Genomic DNA, 24,032 nt, shown 5'->3' on the forward strand with positions numbered 1-24,032 from the left:
TCTGAAGTTATGAAAACCATTTGGCCATCCACTAAAGGCAGACACATTTGAGTTTTTTGGTTTTGAGGTGGGTTTTGGAGGAAGCATTTTATGAGCAGGCACAAGTAGGGTAAGACTATCAAGGAGAGCGAATAAGCAACTTCCCAAGGGCTAGTGAGTATAATTTTTTTGGTTTTTGTACCTTTGAGAGTGAGGGTGGTATGGAGTATCAGAGGCATCCCATTCCTGAAAGCACTCTTGGTGACCTGTTATTCATTCAATTCAATTCAACAAGCATTTATTAAGCACCTGCTGTGTGCTAGGTATTATGCTAGTTGCTGGAGTTACAAAGACAAAAATGAAAATGGTTCCTGCCCTCAGGAGCTTACAATCTACTCTCCTCATGACTCAATTAGTCTGCTTCATGAGGGTGGCAGAGTTCCACTGAGAGATGAAAGGAAAGGCTAGGGCATCTAGTTCACAATGGAGTGTGGGGACAGATGTCAGCAAAGCCATTTGAAGCAATGACAGTTAATATATAAAGCAGAATATTTTTATTTTTAAATTGAAACAGATAAAAAACCTTTACATCTAATTAATTTACATTGAATAATAAATTTTCAGAGCATGGATTACTATGGGAATATCAGCCTAATAACGTTTCATGGAGTTCTCAGGCCATTTCTGAGTGATTATTTTAAGCAGCATGTTTGTGGAAAGGGAGTAAGGAAGAGGCTTTGGAAGGACTTTCAGCTCATTAACTTTCCCTTCCTCTAGGGAAGCTGATCTGTCAGCTTTGGTTCAGAATGAGGCGAATGATTTTCACCTGATTTATTTCTATCTCATTGAACCTCTTGGTATTCCTTGTTGGGAAACATTTTTAGCTCTAGGAACACATCCAATAGATAACTACTGATTTGGCTTAAGACTTTTTCTTGCTCTAAGGCATACTCAGTGACCCAATTTGGCCTCTTGGGAGGTACACAGGTATTCCTTATTCTAAGTAAATTCAATGATCCCAAACTCACTATTATGGAATTTACAAATTAGGGGATGAATTTCTTAATATTATAGGTGAACCAAAAATATACAATTTCCAGATCCTTTTGGTGTGGTGCCCAAAGAGCCTAGCTCATGGTCTAATTCAGAGAAGGTTAAAAATAGCACCTAGAGAAGCAGATGGCTTAATACCTTGTTATGTTAAAGAGGCTTTTAAAGGAAAAAAAAACCAGATTTATTTTAATATCCCAAAGTGAACTGCTGGTGGGAACTACAATTTGCAGTGGACATATTGCCATTGGGATACTATAGTATCCATCATGCCCTGGGGTGGGAACCTATTTTAAATCCTTCCTTGAAAAAAGTTTTAACTCAGTTCATTGGAGGATTTTTATTTACCATAGGAACACATCTCTGATTTTATAATATATCAGCAAGGGAAAAGGATTCAGTATATAAAATTTTAATTTACACACATTTTCCCAAAAATGCTACTTTTTTTTAGTGAATCAAGGTATGCTAATGTACTGTTAGTCTTTATATCAAGAGGGCTACTTTTCATCACTTTTAAATATTCATTGCAATGTGAATTCAGCATTTTCTATTAATCCTTAAATGAAAAGAACTCAGATCACAGGACTAGAAGTTGCTTGAAGCTAGAGCATGTTTTCCTAAGTGCTCCACAGTTGGGAGACTTTAGCCTCCTTTCTGGATTCCTTGTCTTTTCTATAGGCTGCTGTAAATACGTTTGATAGTCTCAGCTTCTTCTTGATCAAGTATGCCTTTCTCCACATAAATGTCAGCCTGTTGGTTGATGAAGTCCCTCATCTTTGAAAGGTCATAATCTGGAAAATAAAATTAGTGCAAAGTGAGCAAAGCAAAACCCACTATAATGAATACCAGAACCATGAAGCTCTTTCCAAGTGCAAGTGGATGGTCCTAGGAAATAGGACTCTGTTGATCTGATTAAAAAAATTACATATAACAGATACTCTCATAAACAAAAGCTTCCTTTGGTTCTGGGCTATTAATAGGCACACGATTTGAAAGGAAAATTATATTTGGAGTCAGAATAATTTGGGCTTGAATCCAGGCCTAACTGGATATGTGTATGAATTAGGGCAAGTGACTTGGTTTTAAGGCAAGTTTCCCAATCTGTAAAATGTAAAAAAATATATTTCCACTCCCTATCTCAGGTTAATATTTTATTTTATTTTTTTTAATAAATTTCTTTATTTATTTTTAGTTTACCACACACGGTTCTACATAGTTTTGAGTTCCAGTTTTTCTCCCCTCCCTCCCCGCTCCCTCCCCAAGACGGCATGAAGTCTCATATAACTGTCATGTATAACTTCACATTGAATTAATTTATGCACTAGTCAAGTCGTGGAGAAGAATTTTGACCAATGGAATGAATCACGAGAAAGAAGAAACAGAACCAAAAAAACCACAAAAAAACCAAAACCCCAAAAACAAAAACAAAAGAGAAGCAGAAAAGGCGAGCATGTAGTGTGCCTCATGGTTAATATTTTATTTAATAAAATTTAAATAAAACATTTTATGTGAAAACAGGTCATAAACTATGGAGTGGCATACAAATGTAAATTATTATCATAAAGACAGGAATGTAGTGGAAGGAGTGCTAGATGTGGACTCAATAGAGACCAAGGTTCAAATTCTACTTCTGATACTGTATCAGTAAGGCAATAAACACAACATCAACAATAATCGTGAATATGCCTATGTAGTTCTGTATTGCAGAGTATGAGAGACTCACCATATAGAAGGCAGAAGAAATAAAATATTTATTCAGATACCAGATAACCATATCCCATAACCAAACAATCTGCTCCCACAACCAGTCAGCCCACTTTATCATAACAGCAAGGAACTTAAAACACAATATCACAGCATGGAGCCTCACCATCCCAAAACCTCTCTGACCTCTTGCTGGGATCTTCCCAAAAACTCAGAGTACAGCTATCACAGGTCAACTTTCTTTACCTTAGCCCTATCACTACGGCCATTAATAGCCATAACAACTCTCTCAGCATTTCCTGTGACACAACTTCCTTTTCCTCTCAGCAAGCTCCTTCTACCACATGTGACTTAGGCTTCCTGTGACATAAGCAGGTCACATGGCCTATTTATGGGTGGGAAAGATCTTCAAATCTAAATTGCTATTACAGACACTTAACTGGATCTGCGGGTGTGAAATCACCTAATCTCTCAGAGAGCTCCGGTTTTCTGTAAAATGGGCTTAAGAATAACCTTCACCTCACAGAGTTGCAAGGCTCAAAGGACATGATAAATGTAAAGTGCTACAAATAAGTCGTATCCCATCAGGTAGAATGTAAACTCCTTGAGGGTAGCAATTGTGTAATTTTTCATCATTATACTCATAGATTCCAATACTATACTTGTATATATAGTGAGTACTTAATAATGTTTATTGAATTGAATTGTCAGGAAGAGGAGAACTGAGTTGAGTTATAAGTAAGCTTTTCACATTTTTTTTTGTCTGATATCAGTAGCCATCTTCCTTCAGGTCCCTGCCCCCCCAACATCCTAACTACTCAGACCAAATCCAACAACACTCCAAAACCACCAGGAGAGAGGGAGAGGGAGAGAAAGGAAAGGAGGGAGAGGAAGAGAGAGGGAGGGAGAAAGAAAGGGAGGAGAGATAGGAGGGAGAGGGAAAAGGAGAGAGAGGTAGTGAGGGAGAGGTAGGGAGGGAGAGAGGAAAGGGGGGAAGAGTAGGAAGAAGGGGGAGGGGGAGAGAGGAGGAGGGCAAGGGAAGGAGGAGCAGAAAGAGAGAAAGAAGGGGGAAGTGGGAGATGGGGAGAGAAAGGAGAGGAGGAAGGAAAGGGAGGGGGAGAGGGAGAGAAGAAGAGGGGAGAGAAGGTGGGGGTGGGAAGATACTGATTTCAGAACCAAGAGGCAGCCTCACTATTCCGAAGTATAACCTCCGTCCTAGAGACCTGGATAGCACAGAACTATGAGCTGTCAGGGATGTACTGCTTAGCCTATTCCTTTGGTATTCTCCAGCATGATAGTACAAATAACTTATGTTAGTATAGCACTTTAAGTTTTTCAAACAGCAGTCCTGTGAGGTAGGATCCATGGAATTTCCCAATGGGGAGAATTTATTATTATTTTTTCTCTGAACTCATTGAATTTTGCTCTCCTAAAATCTAGACTGTATCAGATAAGAACTAGATTTCAATTTCTTATCAGGAACCCTGTTCTGCAGATGGATAAGCTGAAGCTCTGAGAGGTTAAGCTGTGTATCCAAGATCACACAGCCAGTAAGCAGTAGAAATAGGATCTGAACCCTAGTCTCCTGAAGCCAAGTCCAGCCCTCTGCCCATTTTGGTCCCAGACATTGCTATGCTCTTCTACAGGACCTTTCTTACATATAGTTATTGACTACTCAGGTAATACATTTTGCTAGACACTACCTGAAGGTGCACAGAGAGACCCTGGAATGTGGGCAGTTTATTTCCTGACTACAGAAAGGCAAAAAGTGGGCTTTGCTTCCTTTCACAACCAGGAAAGTTTGTTGCTTGCATGTTTAGGGGCATTAGATGAACAATTGAGCTAAACCATGAGCATTCATGGAGAGTATACCATAGGAAAGTCAGTTTGGTACGATGGAAAGAGCACAGAATTTCAGAGATCCTTTTAATGGAAAAGAGAATAAACTTGTGTTTGGACAGCTTAATTTTTGAAAAAGGGTGCAGGGTGACTATTACTGCTACTAGGGAAGGTTTTTTTGTTTTTTGATAGGCTGGGAAGGGAACAAGACTTATTAATCATCTACTATGTGCACAGACACTATGCTAAGCACTTTATAAATGTCTCACAACCCTGTGAGAAGGGTGCTACAATTAGCCCCATTTTACAACTGAGGAAATTGAGGCAAATAGAGAATGGGTCACACAGCTAGTAAGTGCCTGGGGTTATATTTGAACTCAGGTCTCCCTGACTCCAGGCCCAGCTCTATAGACATTGCATCACCTACACAGGAGAACGAGGGAAAAAAGTGAAGCCAGTTATAGTAATGCCAAAAAAAGAAAAAGGAAATGCACAGAAGAGAACAGAAGGAGGCTCAGAGGGGACACACACAAGAAGGACAGCTTTTGAAATGAATGTGCTAAATTTAGTATATACTACACACAAAGCTGCACCTAATGAGATTCCTAATTTTGTTTACAATACTCTTTTTCTGGTTTTTTTTTTTTGTATATTGAAATGTTCATGTTTGTTGGTGTTTGTCAAGTTCAGAATAACAAGAACATTGAAAAACTTGTAAAAAGATATCCTTCTGACAACCATTATCTGTGTTTAGAAACTACCATTCCTGCCTTTTGTTTTACCTGTTAGCAACCAATCACTGAAGTATCAAGGTTTGAAGGGCTAACGAGATTCACCGGGACAAAGTTCCGACTACCCTAGAGCTTCATATGTTGGTGGTGATAATAAGAGCTCAAGTTTATACTCAGTATTCCAAAAGTCTAAGTGCAGTTTTGAGCTAGCAAAGCTTAATTTTGTGTTTTGATTTATTTGTTTTATATTTGTTTTGCTTTATTTTTGTTTTATTTGTTTTTACTTTATTTTTTGTTATATATTTATTATATTTTTGTTTTATTTGTTTTATTTTACTTATTTCATTTGATATCCACAGCAGATAGGTAGCACAATTTTACAGGTAGGGAAACTGAGGCTCAGAGGCTCAGTGATTTTTTCTGTAGTTGTACAGCTACTAATAAGTGTCAGACGAGGGTCCAGATCTCTTCTCAGTACACGCCCAGCACTGTTTCCAGCCTATCATGTGAGAGAGTGGAATGAACAGCAGTTCATTTGGGAAGCACCGATCTTGGAATTAGGAGCCTGGGATTCTAGTTCTTGCTTAATCATTAACAAGGTGACTTTTGGGCAAGTCATTTAATTTCCACAGACCTCAGTTTCCACATCTATAAAAGGAGTACAGAGAGGAGATCTTCCATGGGATCATAGGTTTAGAACAGGAAAGGATTTGTGGCCATCCAGTCCTACACCTTCATTTTGTAGATGCAGAAACTGAACCCCAGAGAAGTTTAGCACCTTGCCAATGTCACACATGTAATAAGCATTGGGGTGGGGAGGGTGGGATTTGAACTCAGGTCTTCTGACTCAAAAGCCAGTGTTGTTTACAGCTTCTTGTGGCACTGCTTTCCATGGCTAGAATTTTATGATCTAAGATTCATTACCATGCAATAATCCTGATTTGCTCTTTGCACCAAGAAAAGAAACTGTAAATATGTCTACAGGCATGTATACATTCCCTATTTTGGGACATGGGTGAACAAGAAGGTGGGTTGCAAGAGGTGTTGCATGGAGACCTTAGGGCAAAAGCAATAATTCTTCCATTATGCTCCTCCCAATGGACACACACACACACACACACACACACTCTTACACATTTAAACTGTACTTCAAAGGATCACAAGTCCAGATCCAGAAGGGATCTCAGCGGTCAAGTAGTTCAGCCCCATCACTTTACAGATGGATAAACTGAGGCCTTGGAAAGTTGAGTGACTATCCCAAGTTCACCCCAGACAGTAAACATCAGAGGCAGGATCTGAACTCAAATGTCTTGGTTCTAAAGTCAGTGATCACTGTACTACCTAGACCTAGATACACTTAAGCTGTTCCTTAGAGAGTCCACATCTCATGGCTATTGTGCTACCTCAAAATGGCTGTGGGCAGCTAGGCAGGCAGTGGATGCAGTGCTAGGCCTAGAGTCAGTAAGACTCATCTTCATGGGTTCAAATCCAGCCTCAGGCATTTATTAGCTGTGTGACTCTGGGCAAATCACTCAACCCTGTTTGCCTCAGTTTCCTCATCTGTAAAATGAGCTGGAGAAGACAATAGTAGCAAATGACTCTAGTATTTTTGCCAAGAAAACCCCAAATGGGGTCAAGAAGAGTTGGACAGGACTAAAACGACCAGACAAAAAACAGCCATGACATTGGTTTCTGGGCATTTTCAGTACAGCCAACTCTGCGTCTATTTCTTTCTATCACTTGTATCTGACCTTTTCCCCCTCATCAAATCATAAGCTCCCTGAGGACAGGAGCTTTTCCTTTCTTGTCACTTAAAAAAAATCCTCTAGAGCACCGAGCACAAAGCTCTGAACACAAATAACTGGCTGTTATTGTGCTTTACTATTACGAAACAATTTGCCGATGTTGCTTCCTTAGATCATCACAATAACTCTGTAGAGTAAGTTTGGCAGGTATAATTAATCCCATTTTATGAATGAGAAAACTGAAGCTCAGAAAAGCAAAATCACTGGTTCAAAGTCAACTTGATAGGCAGTGTCATACTTTGGAATTCACCCTACACCTTCTGGCTCTAGATCCAATGGGGTTTTCCCTCCCATTACCCCGCCAACTGCCTCCCAGCTGTGTTGTAAGAAAATGCTATTGATCAAAAGATGGATTTGGACATTATGACTACCCTAAGTAGAGATTCTTTTTTCCTTTTCCCTCCTTAAGTAGATCTTAGGAGTCTTCTGGTTTCCAAGATGAAATCTGCATTCAACTCATCTCATTAGGGGAATTTTATACATAACAAGGATACCTAGCCTTGTAGTATACTGGTTAGAGAGCCAGCATTAGTTGGGAAGACCTGAATTAAAGTACCACCTCTGGCACACACTAGTTTGAAAACCTGGGCAAGTCAACCTCTGAAGTCAGGAGACTCTCTAAGACTACAAGTGAGAGATGAGCTGGTGATCTGTATCAGTGGAGGGAAATTCTATACTAAGAGTTCCTTTCAAGGATGAAATAATATATGTTTCCCTTTCCCAATGGCATATGGCAGGTTTAAAAAATGATAATTCCATACCTTCTTTATTTCCTTGTTTATCATGTTTCTTCAGCCATTCAATGTTCTTTCTGATGGCTTCCAAATATGCCTCTGTTTTCCCTGTAAAAACCAAGCAAACCAAAATTTAAAAATTCATCATAAGTTAACGTTTTATTCATTGAAATGCTCCTTTGGTCAAAATGAAAAGATCTAGGGTTAGGTGGGTACTATGGGCCTGGAGTCAGGAGGACCTGAGTTCAAACCTGGACTCAGATACTTACTAGCTGTGTGACCCTGGGCAAGTCATTTAACCCCAACTGCCTCCCCCAAAAATGAATCTATCAAAAATATTGATTTGGTAGCTGTATAGAGGATGGATTGGTGAGGAGATGAACTGGTAGGAGGGAGAACAAATGGGATATTGCCATAGTCCAGGTGAGAAATGGAAGAATCTAAACCAGGGTTGGGGAACCTACAGCCTCGAGGCCACACGTGGCCTTCTAAGTCCTTGGGTGTGGCCTTTTGACTGGGACTAGAGTCCCTTGGACTTGAGTCCAAGTTTTACAGAACAAATCCTTTTATTAAGGGGATTTGTTAGGTGAGGTTTGGATTCAAACATAGGGCCATACTTGAGGATCTAGAGGGCCACATGTGGCCTTGAGGCTGCAGGTTCCCTACCCCTGTGTCTAAACTCTGGTAGTAGTGGAATGAGTACAGAGAAGGGATGGATGCAAGAGATATTGTAGAGAGAGACTAGATAAGATTTGGCAACTGGTTGGATATGGGGAGTAAGGAAGAACAAATATTTGAGAACAGTTCCAAGGAATCTGGGTAACTGGAGCAACGGACAACAAAACAACAAAAATAGGAAAGTTTGGGAGAGAGGCAGGTTTAGGGGGAAAGACAATGAGTTCTGTTTTGGACATGGCTTCCTTTAAGCCTCAACTAAAGTCCTATCTTATACAGGAACCTTTGTTTCATTGTTGTTGTTCAGTCATGTTTGACTCTTTGTGACCCCATTTTGGGGTTTTCTTGGCAAAGATACTGGAATGATTTGACATTTCTTTCTCCAGTTCCTTTTACAGAGAGGAAACTGAGACAAACAGGGTTAAGGGATTTGCCCAGAGTTATACAGATAGTAAGTGTCTGGGGCTAGATTTGAAATCATGAAGAGGACTCTTCCTAATTCTAAGCCCAGTGCTCTATCTACTGTGTCACCTCAACCCTACTTAATTCTAGTGCCTCTTCTCTGTTAATCATTTTCTCTTTATCCTGCCTCTAGCTTGTTCTGTATATATTTGTTTGCCTATTATCTCCCCATTAGATTGTAAACTCCTTGAGTGCAGGAGCTGTTTTTTGCTTCTTTTTGTATCTCAAGTTCTTAGCACGCAGCCAAGAAAATAGTAGGCACTTGATAAATGTTAATCGCCTGATGTTGAATCAAAGATGTCTACAGGACATCCAATAGATTTCTAGCAGGAGGACTGGCATTCTAGAGAAGGATCAGAGATAGATCTATAGATTTAGTTTGGGAGCCATCTGGTAGAGACGATACTGCAATTGAAACCACGGGAGCTGATGAGGTCACAAGTAATTATAAAACCATGGCCAAGCATACACAGTGCTTGAAAGTTTGGAAATCACTTATGTTAATAATCACACTTTAGCCTCATAAAAAACTTGTGAAATAGGTACCACAGGTATTATTATCCACATTTTACAGTTGAAAAAATTGAAACTTAGAGAGATTAAGTGACTTGTCCATGGTCACACAGGCACTCAGTGTAGTGTCAGACAAGATGTAGTGCAAGTCTTCCCAAGGGCAGTTTCAGTAATGAAGTGGGCTTGGAAGCTGGATTGCAATGGGCTGAAAAATGAGGGGGTCCAAAGAAGTAGAGGCAATAAGTGGACATGCCTCTTTCCAAGAGTTTGGTTTCCAAAGAAAGATGAGATGGAAAATGATAGGGCATATTTTAATAAATTTTACTGGGTTTAGCATCCAAAATAGTTTTTTTGGAGGCAATCCGATTAAGTAGCTTGCCCAGGGTCACATAGCTAGTAAGTGTCTGAGGCTGAATTTGAACTCAGGTCCTCCTGATGCCAGGGCCCGTGCTCCAACCACTGCACCACCTAGCTGCCCCTTTAGTGTTGCCCCTGGAAACCTCTCTCTCTCCCTCCCTCCCTCCTTCCCTCCTTCCTTCCTCTCTCTCTCCCCTCTTTTTTCTCTCTCTCCCAGTGCTTTGACACTTCATCATCTCTCAAAGGATGGTGTAACACAAGAGTAAGGTTCATTAATCTGATAATTTCAGTTACAAGAAATACACACATATATAGACAGTTTGACAGAGACAGAGAAAAAAAGAGAGACAGAGATAGAGGCAGAGTCAGAGAGACAGAGACAGACATAGAGAGACAAAGAGAGACAGAGATAGACAGAAGTAGAAAGACACCATCTTCTACGTCACAGGAGTTGAGGAGGAGGCTGAGCTGGGAGACCATGGTATTTGAAGGAACATCAAGTATATTGAAGACTCTCAGTATAAGGGCAGGGGTAGGTGTGGAGAAGAAGCCTGGGATCCGGGTACCAAACTTCTTGAGAATCATAGAGAATGACTTGGAGACTGGTAGATGACAACAGCAAGGATTTGGACTGAGGGATATAGATGACTGGAGTGACTCTCAAAGGAGAGGTTGCTGAATTATTGTGGCAAAGGGATAGTCAAGGTGAGGAGCAAGGAGAAAGCCTCCTCTTTCTCTTGGCCCAGTGTGTCAGAGAGGAGAGGAGAGGAAAGGAGGCATGTTAGGGAAAGTACTCAGTATTAGAAAAGGGGTGGTGAGGATTTCACACTTTCTGGAGATTCTGGAGAAAGCCATGTTCTGTAAGTTCAAGAAGACAGAAAGAATATCAGATGAACTTATTAAAAATGAAAGAGAGTTTATTATTAATAGAATAGGAATTCCAGAGGGCACAATGCAACAGAAGAGCTGAGGAAGACATCAATGGAGGGCTGAGGTGTTATGCTGCCACCTTGAATCTTGCTAAATCTATACGTTCTATGGCTTTCTTACCTTCACTGACTTTAGACTGTCTGAATATACTCCTACCTGTTTTGATAACCCCAGGCTTCCTGGACAGAGAGAGGAATTTCAGACTTCAAGATCATGGATGTAGCATAATTATATTATGATAAAATGTAAGCATTATCTTGCCTGATAGAGAGAAGGCTTAGTTTAAATGTAAGGTGCAAAGATTTTCATTCCTCAACTTCACATGGGAATCAATATATAGATTTTCATTGTCTGCTGGCTGAGACTGAGAAGGTCAACTAAATTTAGTACAGCAAAAACAGTGTTCATTAATTCAAATAAATTCAGCAGAGAAAGGGACCTTATAGATTGCCAGTTCAATCTTCCCATTCACAGATTGGGGAAACTGAGACTGAGAAAGACATGACTTGGCCACAAGAACCCACAGAGAGTAAGTTCAAACCTGGCTCTTCTGACTTTAAGACCAGCCAGTGCCTTTCCTATTCTACTCTCTAAACTAATGAAAAGTTTAAATTAGAGAACATCTTTGAAGAAATATAACCTAGTTACTTTTAAGTACACACAGTAAGTAGTATGGGGCTAGACTGAGAGTCAGGAGACCTGACTCAATTTAACTCAATAGTTCTGTAAGAAACAGGGAGGGGCGGGGAGCAGTTTTGTTTCCACAGAGTTGAAAGTATCCCTTTTCCTCCCCCTCCCCCCGCCCCAGCTTTAGCAGAGTTTAAGTCAGACCAAAGACCAGGCTTCTGGTCGGGTAAAGGTTAGAAGCTTGTACATATGCTTAAATGAGCCGTTTGAGGCGGGCATGACAAAGGCAGTCAGGGGTTTGCGGGAGATTCAATGTGGGGGTCAGTAAAAGGACTGGCACCCATCTGAGTCCTTTGGACTCTCCTGTACTCTGTTCCGGGGACGTACCCATTTATTCAGACTGAATAAATGTTAAAATATAATTAAATGCCTCTGACTTCTCTTGCTTGGGTGGCGTCCTTTCTCATGAGAAAGAAAAATAAATGCCTTTTCTAATTTCGGACTCGGACTCTGAACTCTTTATTGTGTTGTTGCACACAGTTCCTCAGTGCTTGCTATATGCAAGACACCGGGCTGGACCCTGGGGATGCAAAGAAGAAATATATAATCTAGATATGGTTTACAGAGAACTTTCCTCCTACGAACCTTGTGAGGTGCATAGTGCACGCTGTTATCTATCTTTCATAGGTGAGGAAACAGGTTTGGAGAGGTTCAATGATTTGCCCAGCTAATAAGTGAGCCGTTTGAGCAGAAATTCACACATAAGCCTCTTGATTCTGTTCAATTTGGGCGGGGGGGGGGGCGTGGATTTTTTAAAAATTTTAAACTTAAATACAAAAGAAGAAAAAAGAAACAAACTTAAATACAAAATAAGAAAAGAAAAAAAGATTGATTCTCAATCTAGTACTTTTTCTAGTTATATGCTTGGTTCCTCTCAGTACTGGCTGCTAGGTGATGGAGGAGATTCAATTCTGTTCCAGAAAGAAGAAAGACCAGTGCTCAGATCTGACACTTATGAGCTGGGTGACCCTGAGTAAGTCACCTGATCTCTCTTAGCCTCAAGTTTCCTCATCTGTAAAAGGGGTATAATAATAGCATCTTCCTCCTAGGGTTGTTGTGAGGACCAAATGAAATAATCATTATAAGGCCTTTAGCATACTGCTTTATGCAAGCATGATGTCAATGTTAGCTATTATTAGCAGTGGTAGTACAGCCACTGGATCATAGGTTGAGAGGTGGAAGAAAATTAAAAAGTCAACAAGTGTGACCCCTTCATTTTATAGATGAGAAAATCAATGGGGAGAGAGATGAAATAACTTGCCCATGGTCAGGCAGCTAGGATTGGGGGTGGGATTTGAAACCACATTTTTTTTTGACTCCAAGTCCACTTCTCTATCCGTTGTGCCACATAGATTCTTTTTTTTTTTTTGGTTCCTGGGCTACTGTATTTTTTTTTAATTTTTTTAAATTTTTTTTTATTTTTAGTTTACAACACATGGTTCTACATAATTTTGAGTTCCAGATTTTCTCCCCTCCCTACCTCCCCCCTCCCCAAACGGCATGAAATCTCATATAAGTACCACATATAACTTTGCATTGAATTAATTTATACACTAGTCAAGTTGTGGAGAAGAATTATGACCAATGGAATGAATCATGAGAAAGAAGAAACAGAACCAAAAAAAAAAAGTTTGACAAAATACAACACTCATTCCTATTAAAAACGCTAGAAAGCATAGGAATAAATGGAACCTTCCTTAAAATTATAAATAGCATCTACCTAAAACCATCAACAAGCATTATTTGTAATGGGGATAAGCTAGATGCATTCCCAATAAGATCAGGGGTGAAACAAGGATGTCCATTATCACCCCTACTATTCAATTTGGTACTAGAAACACTAGCTGTAGCAATAAGAGAAGAAAAAGAAATTGAAGGAATTAGAATAGGAAAAGAAGAAACTAAATTATCACTTTTTGCAGATGATATGATGATTTATTTAGAGAATCCCAGATAATCAAGTAAAAAACTACTTGAAATAATAAACAACTTTAGCAAAGTTGCAGGATATAAAATAAACCCACATGAATCCTCAGCATTCCTATACATTACTGACAAAGCCCAACAGCAAGAGATAGAAAGAGAAATTCCATTCAAAATTACTGTAGACACTATAAAATATTTGGGAGTCTACTTGCCAAGACAAACCCAGGGCCTATATGAACATAACTATGAAACACTTTTCACGCGAATAAAGTCAGATCTAAATAAATGGAAAAATATCAGTTGCTCATGGTTAGGCCGAGCTAATATAATAAAAATGACAATTTTACCTAAATTAATCTATCTATTTAGTGCCATACCAATCGAACTACCAAAAAATTATTTTACTGAGCTGGACAAAATAATAACAAAATTCATCTGGAAAAACAAGAGGTCTAGAATATCTAGGGTATTAATGAAAAGAAATGCTAGAGAAGGTGGCCCAGCCATATCAGATATTAAACTGTACTACAGAGCAGCAGTCATCAAAACTACCTGGTACTGGCTAAGAAACAGAGGTGTGTATCAGTGGAATAGGATAGGAATACAAGATGGAGAAGTCAACAACTATAGCAATCTACTCTTTGATAAACCCAAAGAGGCCAGCTTCTGGGCTAATAATTCACTATTTCACAAAAATTTTTGGGAAAATGCCACATAGATAGTTGAAGACTCTTTGCCATCAAATAGCTTACATGCACCTTGATGGTATAATGAATAGAAGGCTGGACCTCAGTTCACAGCTCAGACACTTACAAGTTGTGTGACCTTGGGCAACTCATTTAACCTGTCTGCCTCAGTTTCTTCAACTGTAAAAATGGGGATAATAACAGCACCTACCACCCAATGTCATTGTGAGGACCGACTGAGATAATATTTGTAAAGAGACTTGAGAATTGGTTATATAAATGCTAGCTGCTCTTATTACGGTATAGCAGGATGGAGGGGAGATTAAAAAAGATCTACATATCACTATAATACAAGATAGAATGTGATTACTATGAAGTCCAAACAAAATGTAATGAAAACATGCTGTGTGACCTCAGCAAAGTCAATCTGTGTCTCTGGAGATCAGTTTCCTTAATCTATCAAATGAATTCAATTCAACTGGCATTTTATTAAGCCTCTGCTACACACAAGGCACTGGGGACACAAAAGATGAAGCAAAAACCAGCCCCTCCCCGACAGGACATCCTACCAGGGGAAATGAGTGAGTTGAACTAAATATACCTCGAAGCCCATTTTTCAGCCCAAACATTCTATGGTTCTAGAAACTAGGCCAATTAAATCTTGTCTAGTAAAGGTCCTTAGAGAGTCTGTTTAGTGAAGAGATGAGTCATTAGTCATTAGTCATTAGCATTTAGGCTGTTTGTATGTAAATGATGTTTCTAAATCCCTGAGGGTGCTGGAAAACTGTTTGTTCTCTGAAATATTTTAAACACTGCTCCCACACTGTGTTTATAATATTAACTTTCACTACTTGGGGGCCAGGAGTAAAAGAGCTTCTTTAAACCAAAATAAACCTTAGCCCTGGCCTTGGCATATTAATGAAAATTCTGAATTTCTGGATTCTGTAAAGACAGTTTAATGATACATCGGGAATGAATAGCAAGGCCTTTATTACAACTTTAAAATTTGAATGAAAATTTGAAATGAAAGTGATGCTAAATAAGTTTCTTTGTAACACAAGGAAAATTAGGAACCCCTGAGAAACCCCTAGCTACTGACAAGCACCCCCAGAAAGAATGGACTCAGATATCTTTGGCATTTAGCAAACCCCCTGGGACTCCATGACTCCACCAAGGAATGTCAATAGATAGGATCATCCCACTGAAGGATAACCTGGCAGACCCTTTCTAGCAGATATCCCTGGGGCTCCGTGACTCCACCAAGGAATGTAAATGAGATTATCCCACTAGTAGGATAACCTGACTGAATCTTTTGATCAGCCAGGACCTTTGTTCCTGTCCCCCCCCCCCCACTCTGTACCCCCACATATCCTATATAAGCCAAGCCATCACCCCAACACATCGCCATTGACTTGTGGTGCCGTACCCCAATGGCCGCCGGCTAATAAATTCTCCACTTAAAACTTATACTCTGTGGTGTCTCTTGCTCGCTTCTGGTACAACATTTTGGAGGCCCCAGCGAGATGAGGCAGTATTTCGTGTTACCGCCCTGGAGACACACACAGAATTCCGGACCTCAACAGGAAGTCTCTGCCCCTGATCCACCTTCTCTCATTTCAGAGGGCCGGCTCCTGGGGAGTTCTTTTCCTAGGACTCTGATGTGGAGTGATGGTCTCAGAGAATGGGCTCTTTGCTGACCTGTCCCTTTTCAGCCTACAGAGAATTCTGGTTTGCAGACCTCTGGAGGTAAGGTTTTTCTGGTTTGGTTTCTGGTTTGGGGCTAGCCATTTGGGTCTCTGTTATCATGCTAAACTCTGACGAGGGTGTGGTACAGAGCTGGGGGGCTGGGACGCCACCCTCCCTATTGGGGTGTGGGAAGATTGGGGGTTGTATCTTTGAAGAGGAAATCTTTCCTCTGAGGGGACTTGTTTAGCCTTCAATCAGCTCATGCCATTTGGTTTTCTGTTTTGTGTTTTGGGATGTGGGGAGATTGGAGGTCGTTATCCCTCCTCCGAGGGAATTTGTTTAGCCTTCTATCAACCCATGCTGTTGGTCTCTGTTTTGTGTTGGAGTGTGAGAGAGATTGGGGGTCATATCTTTGAGGAGGAAACCTTTCCTCTGAGAGGACTTGTTTAGCCTTCGATTTCACCCACACTGTATGGTTCTCTGTTTTGTGTTGAGGTGTGAGAGAGGTTGGGGGTCGTATCTTTGAGGAGGAAATCTTTCCTCTGAGGGGACCTACTTAGCCTTCAATTCTATCCACACCGTGAATTTTGTTACATTTTGAGTTTGTCTCTGTTCGTGTGTCTATGTCAAAATTGTGAAACGTCGTTTTAAAAAAAAAATCTGAAACATAGGCAGCCTGAGATATCAGGCTGCCACTAAGGAAACAGAATCCCTTCCTTGTGGCTCCCGTTTGGCCAACGTGGAACTACAGGGAATGGGTTAAAATTTGGCAAATTCTGGGTTTTAAATTGTTAAAAAGTTTGGAAATTGGTTAGTTGAATTTGGGAAGAAAGAACTCCTGAAATTGTAAATCCATTCCAGGAGCTCACTCTTGCTGAAAACACCTCCTCCCAATAACTGCCTTCCTCCCTTTAAGTCTTCAGTGGGACTCTCGCATTTGTCTTAGTCCCTGATTCCCTTAGATTCAAGTACAAAAGAGGTTTTTGGGAGTGAGCAAGGGGGTGAAGTTTACTTGAATTACAATCATTGAGATCTTTTCTCAATGGGCTGCAGTAAAAGTTAGAGCAGTTAAATCAAACTCCTCTCCTCCCAGATCCGATTAGAAGAGAATGCAGGAGTAATCGCTTTCCCCACCGGGCAAAAGGAGAAGAGCGACAGAAATTCACAGACTGACAGTCAGTCCTGTGACCCTGAGTACCTTTGTAGCCCGTCCTTGTGGTAAAGTTTAAAAGGTAAATTTGTGAAAGAGAGAGATAGAAAACCTGTATAAAGAATTTAGGGGGGTTGTAGAATAGCAGCTTGAGACTACCTGTCTAGTCAGGAGTCCATGTGCTCCTCTTGGCTACCATGTGCTCCTGGCCTCACCCTTCCCCCACCCTCCACATTGAAAGGTTATCAGAGCTGAAGCCAAAAGGAAACTTGTAAAGAAATAGGGCTGGTTAGTTAGTGCTTGGAAGGGTAGGCTCCTGGCCCTCAAGGGGCTGCCAGGCTCCACCTAGGGAGGAGCCCTTTAGAAAACTAAAAGGGATTTTTTCCTGCTCTTATCTTCCTTGGGAGTCCGAAAAAAAATCCTTTTAGGCATTTTTGTATAAGATGAAGCTTGGAAAAAGTGGGTGCAAAATTAAGTTTCTCTTTCTTTCATAAGTTCATTCATGGCCAGGCAAAAGTTCCTATACCTGTACCAGAGGTAGTGGTGCTGAAGAATATACAGCTAAATAAAGTGTATTTGGGATGTTAATGTATTAATATATGTGATACACGTATTTATATATTAATACATTAATATATAATACCGGAAGTAATAAGACCAACAATTTCTATATTGTATCTGGAAATGCAATTGGTGTCATCTGAAATTTATTGTTTCTGTATTTCTAAAATTATACTGTATTTTAATTTGAGTTTGATATATGTGAATTGGATGCTTTTAAAGGATGTGATGAAAAGTTGGTCATTTTAAACTATCATATTTGGTTTAGAAATGTATCTACCTAGCCTGAAATGAGTGGTTCAAATTTTACATACATAATAATGTTTAGGGCATCGTTACATTTCTAAAATATTTTGTTAGAGGTGCATTAGGTTAAGAAGTTGGACAATTGTTGTAACCTAAAATTTATTACCTCCAAGTTTTGTCTGGAAGTTCAGTTGAAATTGTTCTTGTTATAAATCAACTATTTTGTTAAAATGTGGTTTTATAAACATTAACCTTTTTCTTTTTCAATGCAGAGAGTATTGGGCCTTAGAAATTAAAATGTTACCACTAGTGGTTAGGAATCAGATTTGATTTGCTTATCCAACTCAGTTCACTAGATTGGTAATTAATTGGAATCTGTTTCAAGTTTTAAATACATGATAATATAATACCTTGAAAAATATAGGGGTATGATTTTCAAGCCTGTATTATCTAAAGATGTATTTACGTATGTTAATCTGGAGGTTTATGGACTAATTTGTGAATGAATCCAAATGTTTAAAGGTTATTTTGCTTTAAGAAGGGAAAATACTTTTGAAAAATGTTCTGTAAAATCTTTTTGTATAATTTTAGAAGGCCTGCTGAATTTCCACCTGTAAGCCAATTGGTTGCAGTTCAAACCTATTGTGAGTTCTTGGAGTTTCTGGGTGAGAATTAATGCTTATCTATAGAAGCCTTGAGAGGTAGGTTGAAGGCCCATTTGATGTCTTATTCAAGTTTTTTTTGAGTAAGGAGGTTCCAAACGACAATCTGAATTCCTTACTCCTCCCCACCCTTAGTTTAGATAAGAAGAAGGGAAGGAAAGGGGAGGGGCAGCAATAAGAGGACAGTAGGGGCCAAGAAGCCTCCAACCCGGCTTATTTTAAAAAAACTGATAAGATTAAACTAAGACTTGAGATGGGTTTGGCCTGGTAGTTTAATTAGTGAAGTCTGCCATCTGATGGAGAAGAACCCACCCTCAGGGGGAGGTGAGATGGCAGATCTTTTTAATAAGTGTTCCCTTTTTTAGAATGAGTTATCACAAAAAACAAATCCCCTTTTTTTGTGTCTTTGTGTGTTTAAGAAGCTGGAATGGGATTCCAGTACACACAGTTATGACAATGAAAGTACTAACTTATGAATTGTTTTGTCTTATGGTTGAAATGTAAAGGAAGACTGAGTACTAGGTTTGAAAGATTTGGAAAGGTAAATTAAGGTTGAGGGAAAATAGGAAAGGCAGATAAGAAAATTTGGGGACAAATGGGAGTTAGCTAAGCCTCTCCTGTCCCGAGAATGATAGTTTCAGACGGTCAAAGTAAGTTGGAGATGAGTGTGAGGAAGTATTTAGAAGATGGAAAAGTTATGTAGCTTGATTTGATAATTGTTAGCTCAGTAAAATTTGGGCAGTCTTATCTGAAGGATATTTATTTGCTATTTAAGATTTTTTGGGACTACAATTTAATATTGTCTTAAGCTCTGATTACAGGACTAGGTCACATGAAGCCAGTAATGGCATGGCAGGCATTGCAAGCTGAGAACTTGAAAGGTCTGTGCCTGGGAAAGGTCTTGAAGACGACCTTGGACACAGCCTAGGTAGGATCTTCCTGACTTTATTTCCCAACTCTGCTATTTCCTTTCTGAAAAGGAAAGTCCCCACCTGGTTACTCCTAAGCCCTGCTTTCAGCACCTGGTGACTATAAGATTAGCTATCATATATGACTCGTGCCTGGAATCAAACAGAGCTAAGGAAGTTCTTTCCTTCTGTTAAGATATATGACATAGTCCCTCATTTCTTTCATAGCAAATTTAAATTATCAAGAAGTTTTGTAAGCACTATGCTAAATCTGTTAGGTAATAGATAGATGAATATTGAAATATCTCTGAGTTATTATAATAAGATACTAGCTTACAATTTTAACATGTTCATGACCAAATAAAACATTGAAATAATATAGGGATAACATCCTCCAAAAAGGCAAAATGATTAGGCAAAGCAAATAAGGCAAAGATGTAATGTGATAAATGTCTAATAAAAGGAAGGGAAGCAAATTTTTAAAAAGGCAATAGGATCAGATTGATCCCCCTAAGAATTATGTACAGATGTATATGATTGGCTCTAAAATTTATCAATTCTGGAAATTCAAGCTGATAAGTATGTTTTGGTAATAAGATCTTAAATTTGGATGCTAATACAAGAAAATTGTATAAGATAATGGTACAAGTGAAAATATATCCCCTTTGTAAAGTATCTGTAAGTTGTAGTAAGTTAAAATTGCCTGAGAATTTCTAGATCTGAACTAGAGAGGCAGAACTTAGCCCTGCGTGGCTGGGACCTATGTTGTGTTTCTTAATCATCAAATTACATGTGTTCTGGGAACCCCGTGTGAGGAGTGGACATCTGGGCCTATAGGAGCCTCGCCCTGTGGTTCCAAGAGCCTGAGAGGGACAGCACCAGACGCGGACGGCTTTCTCACAGGATCCGGAACCAGAACTTGAGCAAAGACCTGCTTTTTTCCCTTCTGTGTCCTTGTGTTCCCAAGACTGTTTTTCCTGAATTTTTATTATGTTCCCTCTGCTTTACTTACAATTAGTTTACAATTTCTGCCCAACCCTGGGGATGTCCAAATACAGAAAAGGGAAAACCTGACTCCACCTTGAGTGGGATTTTAAAACTTCACCCTGTGGAAAATGAGTTTTTCCCATACCTTTAGTTGGTCTTTAGGCAAAACTTTCAGTTTGCCTTTGACCAAAAAGGGGGAAATGTGGGATGTTTTATACCATTTTTTAAAAATTTCTGGAGTGCAGTACCTGGGGAGGCTCCTTGGACTCTCCTTGAGTCTTCCAACTAGGTCTGGCCTTCCCCTGGGGCCAACGACCTAGCATTCCTTTTATTGTCACCCCTGCTTAGCATTTTGGTTGGCCTCCTAATTTTATTGCTATGCCCCATCAGGTCGTTCCTTTTTTCAAGGATTTGAAATTCCCATGGAAGAAAGTGAGGAATGTAATACAAGGAAAATTAGGATCCTCTGAGAAACCCCTAGCTACTGACAAGCACCCCCAGAAAGAATGGACTCAGATATCTTTGGCATTTAGCAAACCCCCTGGGACTCCATGACTCCACCAAGGAATGTCAATAGATAGGACCATCCCACTGAAGGATAACCTGGCAGACCCTTTCTAGCAGATATTCCTGGGGCTCCGTGACTCCACCAAGGAATGTAAATGAGATTATCCCACTAGTAGGATAACCTGACTGAATCTTTTGATCAGCCAGGACCTTTGTTCCTGTCCCCCCCCCCCCGACTCTGTACCCCCACATATCCTATATAAGCCAAGCCATTACCCCAACACATAGCCATTGTGGTGCCGTACCCCAATGGCCACCAGCTAATAAATTCTCCACTTAAAACTTATACCCTGTGGTGTGTCTCGCTTGCTTCTGGTACAACACTTTAGGAAATAAGATTATGGTGATCCCATCCATTTTGGCAAAACAAACCTAGAATTATATGTACAGATAAATCAATAGAGAGATAGTTCTAGCATTAAGGGGAATTAGGAAAGGCTTTCTGTAAAAGGTGGGATTTTATTTGGGACTTGAAGGGAAGCCAGCAGGCAGAAGTAAGGAGGGAGAGTATTCTAAACATGGGAGACAGGCAGTAATAATAATATAGTTAGCGTTTATATAGCACTTTATATATTTATATAGTACTTTAAGGTTTGAAAAGCACTTTACAAATATTATCTCATTTTATCCTCACAACAATTCTGGGAGGGAGGCACTATTATTTTCTTCATTTGTATGAGGAAACTGAGGCAGGGAAAATGCCTGGAGTCTGGAGAGGAGTGTTTTGTGCAAGCTTACAAAATATGGGAAAGGGAGTGAGTTGTAGGAAGACTGGAAAAAGGTGGGGGGCGGAGGGAGGGCAGGTCGTGAAGAACTTTGAACTCCAAACAGGATTTCATATTTGATCCTGGAGGTGTTAGGGACCCATTGGGATTTATTGAATGGAAGATGGTGGTCACATGGTCAGATCTTCAGTTGAGGATTGATTTGACAATTTAGACTAAGAATAATCTAAAAACCGAGTGGAGGGCGGGGAGAGACTTGAGCCAAGAAGGTCAACAGCAGTTTCTCGCAAAAGTCCAGGGGTGAGGTGATGTGGGCTTGCACCAAGGTGGTGGTAGTATAACAGGAGAGAAGAGGGTGTTTTTGGGAGATGTTACGAAGGTAAAAGTGACAGGATTTGGCAAAAGATTGGAAATGGGAAATGATAGAGAGTGAAGAGTGACTCCATCATGCTGAGTCTCTATTTCCACCCCCCTACCCCACCTTTTTTAATATAGTTAAGATTGTATGTGGCCTTAAAACAAGCTGAAACAGAGGGAAAGCATGCCAGAGAATCAATCCTGTATCATGTGGGCTTTCAACATCAGAATTGTTAATTTGTCATATAGGTTTGTTCTGACCTCAATTTGCTCCTCTTGACCCAGGAAAATTGCTTTGTTCTATACTATGAGCACAGATGGCAGAAATCACTATACTTAAATGACTGGATAAGTGCAATATAGCTTCCAAAATGATACAGAGTAAGGCTCACTTACAGAAATCATACAACCAATGGGAAATGCAAAGAAATCTGGAAAGATCTTTATGAAATTAATGCAAAGTGAAAAAAAAGAACTAGAAAATGGGAGCTAACGCTAGGAAAAATGAAGACTTGAAGGGAGTGACTTACTCATTGAAATTAATTAATCTAAATGCAAACAGTTACTAAACTAGTTGAGTTGTTTGTATGGATATTCAATATTAAGTTTTTAACAAAATACTTAATCACAGATAAAATAAATTATGGAACTATATATAACAAATTGAAACATTAAATACATAAAGTACTATTAATGATAATAATTTTGAGGAGATGTTTAACACATAGTATACTATATAATGAAGATTTTTTCATGTAATCATAACAAGTATATTTTTTTAATGACAAAATCCCATATACTCAAAAATGATCATTAACCCATTGAGGTAGGATGGTCAGGGCTGCTCACAAGATGGATGGGCAGTCCTGACCCACTCTACTGTCCCCATTCAGTTAATGAAATGAATAAAATACAAATTTGGGCAGCAAATTCATGTCAAATATCTCACAGCAATCAATGTACTTATGTCTTAAAATAAGAGATTATGAGCCTAACTCTCTTCCCTGCCCCACACTCTATCCCTACTCTTCCCCTGACCAGGTTGGGCAGGAGGCAATTGCAAATCTGTCCCAGACTTGAACAAATTAGCACAGATTGGTGCAGAAAAACTGGATCTCCCATAAAGATACCACAGCTCTATGGGAGATTGGAGGGCTCATGCCTTAGCATCTCAGTCATGAAAAAGATTGGGGATGGAGATCTTTTACCTATATTATATTGTAACAGTCTCCTTGTTAGTGGTGTTTTTCCTTCCATTCTCTCTGAGTTCCTACCTCTCCTGCAAGCATTCAATCCTGAGTAGTTTTTTTTTTTAACTAGGCCATTGTCTTAATCTTTACTGTGAGATATAATCTTACTCTATCACTTCTTCCAATGACTGATGATGCTCTTGACAGGTCTATCCTGTGCCTTCTGCCCTGAGGAGAATGTAGTGATGAGCACTTATATATCCAGTTTTTGCCATAGTTGTTTTCATATTATTTAAGAATTCTTCTCTAGTTTGACTCCCTTTAACCTAGACCTTAAGCCAGATCTATATCTTTCCCTCCCACTCACCATCTTATTGCTGCATAAACCATTAAAACCTCATAAACATTTGTTGAATGAAAGAGACAGGAAGTCCAGACAACTTTGGCCTCAACCAGAATGGAAGTTTCCACTGTCCTTTCCGGTAATGAAAGCTGGATTTACAGATCATTTGGACTAGAAAAACAGATCAGTTTTTTTCACATTAAAGTAAATGAACTAACCATAAATATAGGAACATATTTCTTAGTGCCTTTGTCTCATGGAATGTAATCCTATTCATTCAGTAAATGTTAATCTTTGATTCCAGTTCTGGCTGGTCTATTACAACCATCTGTTGTATTATGTGGCAGTGGGATGGGGCAGAGATAGCACAAATATCTAAAAATTATATATATATATATATATCTATATGTATATACATATACATATAGATATAGATATATATTTTAAAGACAAAAAAACCTTTTCATTTTACAAAATACATTCAGCCTCTATGGCATGTTTCACTGGATTTGATAAAAATAAAATTCCATGGAAAGAGTTTCACTCTTTTAATCTCCTCTTCTACTTCT

At 39.4% G+C, this 24,032-nt stretch overlaps 1 protein-coding gene across 1 annotated transcript in view; it reads right to left on the reverse strand.

The window, feature by feature from the left end:
- Nucleotides 1-257: 257 nt before the first annotated feature.
- SCG3 (secretogranin III) overlaps nucleotides 258-24,032 on the reverse strand; it is a 52,779-nt gene continuing 29,004 nt past the window's right edge. The window contains exons 11-12 of the mRNA XM_036734143.1: nucleotides 7,873-7,953; nucleotides 258-1,823 (exon numbers count right to left, since the gene is read on the reverse strand). Of these exons, the coding sequence (XP_036590038.1) occupies nucleotides 1,705-1,823; nucleotides 7,873-7,953 (200 nt within the window). The 3' untranslated portion in view covers nucleotides 258-1,704. The remainder of the gene's footprint in view (nucleotides 1,824-7,872; nucleotides 7,954-24,032) is intronic.

The sequence above is a fragment of the Trichosurus vulpecula genome, chromosome 8 (assembly GCF_011100635.1).
Source record: "Trichosurus vulpecula isolate mTriVul1 chromosome 8, mTriVul1.pri, whole genome shotgun sequence".
Taxonomy (NCBI): Eukaryota; Metazoa; Chordata; class Mammalia; order Diprotodontia; family Phalangeridae; genus Trichosurus; species Trichosurus vulpecula.